Source organism: Metarhizium album, assembly GCF_000804445.1.
Source record: "Metarhizium album ARSEF 1941 chromosome Unknown scaffold_2, whole genome shotgun sequence".
Taxonomy (NCBI): domain Eukaryota; kingdom Fungi; phylum Ascomycota; class Sordariomycetes; order Hypocreales; family Clavicipitaceae; genus Metarhizium; species Metarhizium album.
Window position 1 is genome coordinate 202,614 of NW_024467576.1, and position 10,098 is coordinate 212,711.

Below are 10,098 nucleotides of genomic sequence, written 5' to 3' on the forward strand. Positions count from 1 at the left end.
CTCGTCCTTTGTTCCCTGGAACTGCATCTTGTGGGCTTCGTTGGCCTTGGGAAGTGCACAGCCGCGTCGCTATATCGAAATTTATACCATATTCCAGGCCGTGAACCGGACACGAGTCGCCGGCGGACTTGTTCGCAAAGCACACCACCACTTCGTCCGGCGCACGTTCATTTCGGAAGTAGTCTGGCGAATAGAATAGTAGTTTGAAATCAAGGACAAAGTCGTACGCACCCCGTCCGCAGCACAGTAGCAACGGCCAAGATCGTCCCGCTCGCACTCAGTACACCCAGCTTATCCTCCCTTCCCTCGACATATACACCACTCATGTGTCCGCGGGCTGACGATCAACAACTGCCGCGGACGCCCCGTTCAAATGCCGTCCGCCCACTCCTTCTCCGAGAAATATTTACTCCAGTCCGTGTAGACGACCGGGCCCGAGGCCCCCTCAAGCTCAGGCATGTAGCCCACCGTGCACTCTGAAAACGTAATCCTCGGCTGTCTGCGGAGGAAGAAATCGTCAAACTTGGGGTTCATGGCCTCTTCGAGAGAAAAGACAAGGTCGCTGGGGTCAGGAAATATCCTCTCCCAGGGCTGTCGGCACACCCTGCCCTTGCAGTTCTTGAGCGTGAGCAGCAACGTTTCCAGACGTGCAGTCAGGGCAGCAACGTCGTAGCCTGAGGTGTTGCCCTGGATTCCGTACAAGTTGTTCATTTGGTGCGGATCGGCGCGCATGTCGTATAGCTGGTGCTCGTCGGTGCACCAGACTCCGTACATGAAGTCGTAGCTTTTGCCGACGACGCGGAGGGTCTTGTACGTGTTCTTCGCCATGACGTGTCGTAGATTGTCAAAGAGCTCGCCCTCGACGTAGGGACTCCCCCAGTATTCTATGTTGACGTGCTCGTTGTCGCGTACTTGGTGCAGCCGGTCTTGGGATCTCACGGGGATGGGGACGCCGTCAAAGTCCTCGCGGAGAGGAATACCCGCAAGCTTGAACAACGTAGGCGCGATATCGACATGTGAGGTGGGAAACGTGACTTGTGCGCCGTGCGTCACCCCGGGGCCCCGTACGATGAAGGGCACGTTGATGTCCTCTTCGATGTTGCAGGTCTTGCCGGGGGGTAGGCGATGATGTCCGAGGTGGTAGCCGTTGTCGCTGGTGTAGATGATGTATGTGTTGGCCAAGACTTCCGGCTGCTTCTGTAGGGCATCGACGATGCTGCCAACCATATCATCTACGGCTTGGAGTGCTCGCAGGCGGGAGCGATAGAACTCGTCGATGTATTCTATCTGTGTGGAGTTTAGTCGCGGAAGAGTTTTGAGATAACTGACGTGGCCGCGCTGTGTCGCGGGTTGTGTTAGCCTTGCTGAAGCTCGGCTGCGGGCATGCTACGTGTTCAACTCGTTCTACGTACTGTTTTCGGGTTGAAGCTCGGAGTGCGAGGAATCACGGCATCTGGGAAGAGATGGCTGTGACGTTCGGCGGGAACTGGACTCGTGAATCCCGTATTGGCGTGAGGGGCGATGGGTGCGATGCCCAAGAAGAACGGCCTGCCGGCGTCCATGGCGTTGCCGAGGAACTCCAGGGACCTATTAGCAATGACGTCGGTGGAATACTGCCCCTTGATACTCCTGTACTCGTCTCTGTCCAGGGCCATGATGCCGTCAAGGTAGCTGTAGGTTCCGGGGTCAAGCAAGACTGGCGACGCAAAGGGTCAGCTGGAAGACTCGGCGGCAGGCGGGGGATTTGCACCAGCCGGCTATCAATGCTACGCACAGTCAGACCGAGTCCATCCCTTGGCGAAGCTCCAGTTGTACGTTTTAGTGCTGTGTTGGTTCATGAGTTTTCCCGCGTAGTATGTGTTGTAGCCCCATTGTTGAAGCCACACGGGCAAATAGGCATCGTTGAGCTTCTGTGTGATGAACTTCCTGTATCCCCCTGCGGGAAATTGAAAAGCTGGTTAGTTTGACATGCCGCTGGCCCCATCCTCGGCTTCCGAGCAGAATGTACACGCATGCATCTAGCCGGAGCGAAATGCAGGACCGTCGTTGAACTGGACAACCTACCCCATGGCTGCCGTGCACATCTTTAGCCCAGGTCACAATGGTGGAGGTGAGCCGCGGAAGACGTGGTCGAGGAACGTACATATTTCACATCAGTGACATTTGTGTTGTGAGCGGCTTTTCCGGTAAGCAGAGACACTCTTGACGGACAACATAAAGAGACGGTACAAAAATGCTTGTTGAATGTTGTGCCCTTTTGGACGAGCTCCTCTCTGACCGTGTCCTGATAGTCGAGCGAGTTCATGTGGAGGTCTTGATCATCCGTTATGATGAAGATGAAATTTGGCCTCAGATCCATCTTGCTCAGCTCTTTGCCACCGGCCATACGGAGAGTGAGGATAAGAGCCGCAAGCAAGAACAATGGTACCGCCATCTTGAATGGGACTGGCGATGACGAAAGGGACTGCCTGGTTTTCGACGAGGGACTGGCCGTGCTTGGATGGTCCCTTTCAACTCTGCCGCTTGCAAATGATCGAGGCACCATGATTCAGGCAACAGTCAGCGGGGTGTCGGATACTTGAGGACGAGGTCTCCCTCCGAAATTCCTGCAGCGACATGGGCTTTTCACTGGGAAGCCGAGGCTCCGGCCTGACGGCGAGGCTAAACGGCACTCATTCGAGGCAGTGGTCGACAATGAAGAGGCACGAAGTGCGTTTGGACACGTGCTGGCGCCAAGGGGCCCTGGAAATCGAAAGGGGACACGACCCACATGCTCTCTGTCCGTCTTCTGCCCATGACCAATGATTCGGCAATTTTCCTCATGGCGTGGTGTGGTGGAACTATCGCGACATTTAGGCCGGGGTCGCGTTTTGGCCACAAAGTGCGGCACGGGCCTTGTGACTCGGCTTGAGTACCTGTCAACGGCGTCTTGGGAAAAGCAGTCCATGAATGCATGTTGCTAGCGGACATGTGGAACAGTTGAGGAGGCTGCAAAAGGTCTATGCAACGTAACGTGGAATATGGAATCAACCTCAGGGACTCACCCGGATGGTCAGCGATCCCCCACACGGAAGACGAAAGGGTTCATTGCAGGGAATATCGGCTTCCAGCACGACGTGGCCAAGATGGCGCGATGCGGTAGAGGGCCGGACCAATATCGCATTTGGTGCAGCGGTTTCGGCAGTCAAACATGCCGAGAATACTCGACGTCTGACAGGCCGGCAGGTGAACACTGGATCCTTAGGAGCCTTGGCGCCTTGACCAAGACTTTGCGGCCAGCCTGCCATCCAACTTCTTATCATAGCTGTCGATGGGCATCTATGGACAATTGTGAAGAGTCAAATCCGTCCTTGATACAGGCGATCTACTTGGCGATTCTGCTCCCGCCTAACAACTGCTTGCGTACTAATTTGCTAGACTCAGTAGCGGGATACACAAGCCAGCTCCTCGTCAAGTACTTACCAACCAGAGACACGACCCCGAGTCAATCCAGCTGGCATTGCATGAGTCATGTAAGATCCTCAACACCGAGTGACTTCCGGAATCTCCCGCCAGGGGCCAGATGGCCAAGAGGGCGAGCATGCCAGGTCGTTGCCATTATCCCCTCTATGCTGAGCGAGCTGCTATCAGGCCAGCGAGGGTACATATCGCCGTACGGACTCCGAAGGAGAATGACTGAAGGCAATTACGCCAAGCAAGCGCCGAGGCGCCAAGGCGCCAAGGCGGGAGAAGAAAGCGGAGCCGCGGAGCTAGCGTCGGCGCCCCACATCTCCACCCCACTTCCTCCAGAAGCGGACTAGCGGTCCACAATCATCACCAAACTAGCTCAGCAAGGTTCAATTTGGGACGCTCGAATCATGCTTCACACCCGTCCACGCCGTTAGTTGGTGTTCAACAACGCACCTCGAGCCCGTTTCGGCAAACCATCTGACGTCTTTGGCAATATTGCCAAGACACACCAAATTCGGCAGTATCAAGAAACGAGAACGAGACTAGGATACGAATGTCCAGCAAAAGCCCAAATCCACAGCCGAAAGAAGCGGAGGCAGATCTGCAGCGACACGTTCATATTCTCGCTTCATCACCAGCTTCACGAAACAGTAATGTGTGCAGACGGCTAGGCTTCCAATATAACACATCGGCCGGCGATGGCGTTTCTGCGCCAAAACATGCACCTACACCATACTACGACGATTAGTCCAACTTGTTGCGCAATCGACACAGAGCCATGGGAACGACATCGTGGTCGATATGTAAGACCTGGTTATGGATGGCGCCCGGCGGCGTTCGTCTCAAGCTCAGTTCCACGACCTTGAATATGGTGTCATGTGCTTTTAAAGTAATGCTCGGGCTGCAGTTTATGACTCCATGTCGGCAATAGAGATGTGCAGACACAGCTCCGTTAACCAACCGCCTCAAAGTTGGACAGTGTGTATGTGGCTAATCTCTACCAGCTCATGTTGTACGCTTTCAAAACAGTAGAGGGCATCAAGCACTCATGGACAAGTGGCTCAACAAGACAACGTAGTTGATATGCCGAATCATGCCTGATATTTGTCTCGGCTGTCATGCCGAGTCAATTCGCACAAAAAATGGCCTAGCTAGAGGTCACTTTCCATGTGCGTCAATACGCTCTACATCTCGTGACACAAGTTTGACCCCCGAGCAGGGAGATTGTGTGTTCGGTCAGCTGATATACAAAAGTATAGGAGTGCCAAGTCATTATGTACATTGGTTCAAACGGGATGATAGTTGTTCAAGTGACGCTATTAGACGCGCCTACACGCCGCTTCGTGGTTCAACACGAGGCAATCCCCCAACGCCACCGGCCACCATACCGGCCATGACCACCGACGGAGCACATACCGAGCCTCTTCTGTTGCCGATTACCTCAGCATCTCTATTCTGAAGTAACGGTGTCCTCTCGTTGCCAGAATGGCCTCGCTCGAAGTCAACACCGGGGCTTGAGCGTCTCCAGCCAATTGACGGGCCGCGGATGAGGCGCCGCAGCCGCCAACTCCGTGGTTGCGTACACGTAATGAGTTCACAACGAATGTGGTCGACTGTCGAAAGCCAAGCTGCGTTACTTGGCGACGCCGAGGGCGATCTTTTGCGGAGCCATGCTTGCGACGGCTTCGACAACGTATTCACAATCACGTCATCCGGGAGAAGTCGAAGCAAGACAGCAACAGGCATGCACAATGCGCCGAGGAGTATCGACATTATCCATTCTGTGATCGAAAGTGGTGTCGTTGAGAGTGCAATACCGCCGACGGTCACGATAAGGACCTGGCCCACGATGATGATAATATTTACAACCACGAAATATATATTCCTGTGCAGCCCTTCAAAGATGTTGAGATTGTTATCTAAACGGCGGTTGCTGAGTGTGGATTAGTCCTTGTCATCACAAAAGTAGCCTTGCAAACTCACTTGTACAGGTTGAATAGCTGCATCCACACGAATGTATTAAACACAAATGTCTCCAATGTAGTCGCGTCGTCGGGTCTCATGCGCTTCAGAAGATCAGACCCTTTGAAGTCGAGTATGAACATGACGAGAAGCTGGTACATTGCCTGTCCGACAATCATCTTCCACCCGGTAACGGATATTAATGGCGTTGCTTTCGTGTCGGGAGCCCGCTGAAGAACAGAGGCGTTTGGCGGATCCGTCGCAAGCGCCAGCGCAGCCAGAGTGTCCATGATCAAGTTGATCCAAAGCAGTTGGGCAGGTGATATGATGGATTCGCCAGTGTCGCTAGAAACGGACGATTCGAATGTGAGGGTGACAGCCGTGATGTTTGCCGTGAGTTGAAACTGCTCAGGCGTTTAGTCCCGTCTTCTTGACCTTGGCCGGGTGTGCAACCTACATGAAGGAACTTCTTCACCGCGTCGTTGATACTCCTTCCCCACTCGATGGCGCTTACAATGGAGGAAAAGTTATCGTCCATGAGAACTATAGATGATGCTTCCTTTGCAACGTCCGTGCCGGATATGCCCATCGAGAAGCCTACATCTGCGGCCCGAAGTGCAGGCCCATCGTTTGTCCCGTCTCCGGTGACGGCCACGGTCTCGCCTAGATCTTTGAGTCGCTGAACGAGCGTTTTCTTATCTTCGGGACTAGACCGGGCGAGGACCTGTAGGTTGGGGAGGATGTCGTACATTTCAGTCACATCCAAGTTCCTGAATTGCCATCCTTCCATTACAACCCCGTTGTCAGTTAGAATTCCACATTCTTGCGCAATCGCCCGCGCAGTTTGGACATTGTCACCGGTGACCATTCTGACCGATACACCTGCTTGGATACACTGTGCTATGGCATGGGTGGCCTCGGGTCTCAGAGGGTCATGGATCGCCAATGTCCCGAGGAAGGTCATGCCGGTGAGAAGGTGCTGCCACATGTCATCTTCGTTCGACAACGCATCTGTTGGCGGCCAAGACGACATATCCTTGTAGGCAAATCCGATTGTCCGAAGTGACATGTTGCAATAAGACTCGACGACTTGAAGAACAGAATGGCGGCGTTCAGGAGTGAGCGTTGCATCCTCTGCCAATGGCAGTATTCCATCACACAAAACTCGGTCGCAGGCTTGTAAGATGACTTCGGGAGCACCCTTCAGGTACAGTCGATACAGGCCGTTGGCTTGCAGAGCCACAGTAGCCATGTACTTCCTCTTGGAGTCGAATGGACAGGTCTGGACGACTTGTGTATTTGCTCGCTCTTGGTGTAATGGTCGCATACCGAGCCACGTCCTCGCAAAGCTGAGAAGCGCCACTTCAGTGCAGGATCCGATAAAAGACGGTGTTCCATCTACCAACCCCTCTGATGCCGTGGAGTTGGTAGAAATTGACTGCACCAAGACGTTTCTGACTTGCAGATGCACTGACGACTGGAATTCAGCAGGAGACATACTCGGCTGAGCCGAGGAGCGCGATCCGTCTTCCCCTTGTCGAGGATTCAGATTCGTCTCCTCCAAATGGCGTCCCCGGCCATCAAACAAACCATGCAACCCAACACAGCCGGCGGAAACAGTCATCTTGTTCATTGTAAGTGTTCCAGTCTTGTCAGAGCACACCACGGTTGCGTTACCCATTGTCTCGCACGACGAGAGGACCCTGACCAGATTGTTATCCTTGAGCATTCTTGTCACGCCAATGGCAAGAGCAAGAGTTACAGCCAGTGGCAGGCCTTCGGGGACGGCAACGACAATGATGCTTATGGACACCATGAAGATCCTAAGAAGGATCTGCACCAACTCAACAAAGGTCCGCTCGGAGCCAGGTATCTGAATTAGAAGTTTGATCCCAAGGACTCCGAGTAAGAGGACAGAGACAGTCACGCCAGCCACGGCGATCCTGTCCGCTATGCCGCCCAGTTTCTTTTGTAACGGCGTAGCTTCTGTTCTCTCAGTCACGTCCATCTTGAGTCGGCCATACAAACTGTTAACGCCAACCCCGGTGACCAGGTAGGTCCCTGTTCCTTTTAGCACTTTGCCACCAGAGATGATGAAGGGGTCAATATCCTTTGCGACCTCGCCAACGCGCAGTCTTGATAGCGCAGTGTTCAATGGCGTCTTGGTAATGTGATCGGACTCGCCGGTGATGGAAGACTCGTCGCATCGAACTGACAAGCCCGTTACTAGGACGCCATCAGCCGGAATCACACTGCCGGCTGCGACACGAAGAATGTCGCCAACGAGTATGTCGAAGACGGATATCTCTGTAGTTTTGCCGGCGCGTATCACTTCCACAACCCGGTCCTCGGTCTAAGGCATGGTCAGAACGCGCTAGTGGCCCCTTACGTCGCCGTCGGCCAGGAACAAGACGAGTATCTCGAGACGCAAAAGGGTCCAGATGACTTGCCTACCTTTTTCACAAGACGGGCAAACTGCTTCTCTTTTTGATAGTCATTCACCGCCCCCGTCACTACAACAATGAGCACCGCCGCCATGATTGTCAGACTGTCCACCCATTCCGTCCTCGGCTGCGATGGTAAATGTGGCTGGAAAAGGGACTGGTACAGCCCAATGAATAATGAGACGCCCGCGACGATGCACAGCAGAACCAGGACCTTGTCGCCCAAGGCAATCATCATCAGCTGAAGGATGCCCTTTGCCCGTTTGGGCGGTATCCTGTTGACGCCATAGACGTCGACTCTGGTTTGATGTGGCCCGTGAACATGCTGCTCTAGTGAAGGGCTGGCGGCACGGGTCGACCGAAGGTCCTCACACAGGCCAGCGTATAAATCAGTCTGTAAGCCTCGAGCCAGCCCCTCGAGTCCGCCGAGAGCGTCTAGCTCAGCCATGCTCTTGGAAGCAATGGTCTCTGCCAAGGCCTTGGGAGACAGAAGAAACGGCGCACCCCATGGGCTGGAGAGATGTTCGACACGACCACTTGACCTACAGCGCGGCGGGAAGGTGCTGCAGGAAGAGGCAGAGCGAGACCTCATGGCGGAAAACACTGGTGAAATGGTCGTGGCTGAAGCGTTGTCCAGGTCCGCATCTGCGCAATCGATGATTGGTATCTGGAGGGCTGTCTGACCATGACGCATGCCGTCGGAAGGCGAGGACGGCGGACAGTCGCAAGTTGGACGGTTGGAAAACAATCGAGCAGGTGAGATGTGGTGCTTTGCCGCGAACCGAGTGTGCAAATGCTTGTTCTGAGCAGTAACTTCATCCTAGGAGAGCTTTAGACGCCACACGCCAGATGGTTTCGACTCGCAAACTCACAGCAGGGTGTATTGCTATCGCAGGGGCTCCATTCCATGAGGAAAACTCGGGCTCTTGCGGTTCTTCGCCATAGCCGTTTGGCAAGGGCGACATGCCAGTCTTTGGATGCGTCGTCGAGTCAGCAGAGCATCCGTCAACTATCGCGGCTGAAGAGATGGAATAGACAGGGCTTGCGACGGCGTGGCACACGCAGGCGGCGCCCGGCTCCTTATTGCACAGTAAACGTCCTGTTGTCTAGGCAGAGGCGCAGACAAGGGCGCTGCTTGCACATCTTCTCCAACAGGGTTGGGGTGGCGTGATGGAGATTGAGAACCAAGGAAGGCGACAGATTGGTGAGTGGTCACGTCCATGGAAGGGGCTTGCGACTCGGCGGCTCATGGGAAGGAGGGCTCACGTGACTCGTGTGCACTGTGAACAGCACGTCCGTCTGGACTCTGGACTCTAGTGCTCGCCGAGGACGAGACGAGCGACGCAGCGGCGTGGCTTGTCCAAGCATCATTCCATCACCAACACACACATGGCATGTTCTTTCCGTCTTTCTGCTTGTCCACGCGGTGCAGTTGAGGTCGTCCCACACCAGATCCAGCAGCCGGAACCGAGCTGCCGGTCATGATCCGTTTCACCAGAAAGCTCCGATACACGACCCTGGGACTTTTCTCGGCAACCCGGCACAAGGCCTGTCTGCAGCTGATCCAATGACAACAAATGGATGCATCCATTTTCGGTTTTGTGGCTGAGAAGTTGCCCGTTTTGGCCCCACCGTCCTCTGGGCACAACATCCAAGTATGTCGAGCACCAAGGGTTGAGACGCATTACGAGCATGCAATCCAACCCCTGTAACAAGTTTACCCTTGCGAGGAGTAACTGGCCGTACGGATACTCCGTACAAGGAGGGTTATAACATGAACAGGGATGGGAAACCGCTAATTCATTTGCCACCTAATGCCTACGTATTTCCTATTCCCCATTCCAGTTGGCAGCAACCGTGGCGGAGACGATTTCCAAGAGTCATCTTGAACTACTCCAACCTCGGCGCTACTGATTTGAACACTCTTATTATTGGTCCCATGTTGTCACATCAAATGTCGCTTGTCCGGCATTTCAGGGGCAGTTGGACGGTTTCCTCTAATGAGAGGCTCCCTGCATGTGTAAGAGACTGGAAACGCGGCAAGTAGTAGCATGGCATGTTTCGTTTTCCTTGAACATACAGATGACGATGGCCATGAGAAGACACCCCCACGCAGACGGCACAGACTCGCGCCTTGGATGTCATGACTTCTCTATCTGCTTGTAAAGCAGCGTCCGGAACCCCTGTCGATATTTCGATGGCAACACAGCAGGACAGTGCTGCTATGCGAGGCTCTTGATCT

The 10,098-nt window shown here is 54.2% G+C and overlaps 2 protein-coding genes across 2 annotated transcripts; both read right to left on the reverse strand.

The window, feature by feature from the left end:
* Positions 1-369: 369 nt before the first annotated feature.
* Positions 370-2,434, reverse strand: MAM_01195 (arylsulfatase precursor; the record flags this gene model as incomplete). The annotated part of the gene is made up of 5 exons (XM_040819994.1): positions 370-1,338; positions 1,413-1,696; positions 1,775-1,936; positions 2,065-2,071; positions 2,144-2,434. 5 exons carry the CDS (start codon positions 2,432-2,434, stop codon positions 370-372), a joined length of 1,713 nt encoding a protein of 570 aa, XP_040681482.1.
* A 2,995-nt stretch (positions 2,435-5,429) lies between these two features.
* On the reverse strand, positions 5,430-8,821 carry MAM_01196 (ATPase, P-type, transmembrane domain protein; the record flags this gene model as incomplete). Its single annotated transcript, XM_040819995.1, has 4 exons — positions 5,430-5,816; positions 5,870-7,765; positions 7,867-8,676; positions 8,729-8,821. The coding sequence occupies 4 exons, from the start codon at positions 8,819-8,821 to the stop codon at positions 5,430-5,432; spliced, it is 3,186 nt and encodes a 1,061-aa protein (XP_040681483.1).
* Positions 8,822-10,098: the final 1,277 nt, after the last annotated feature.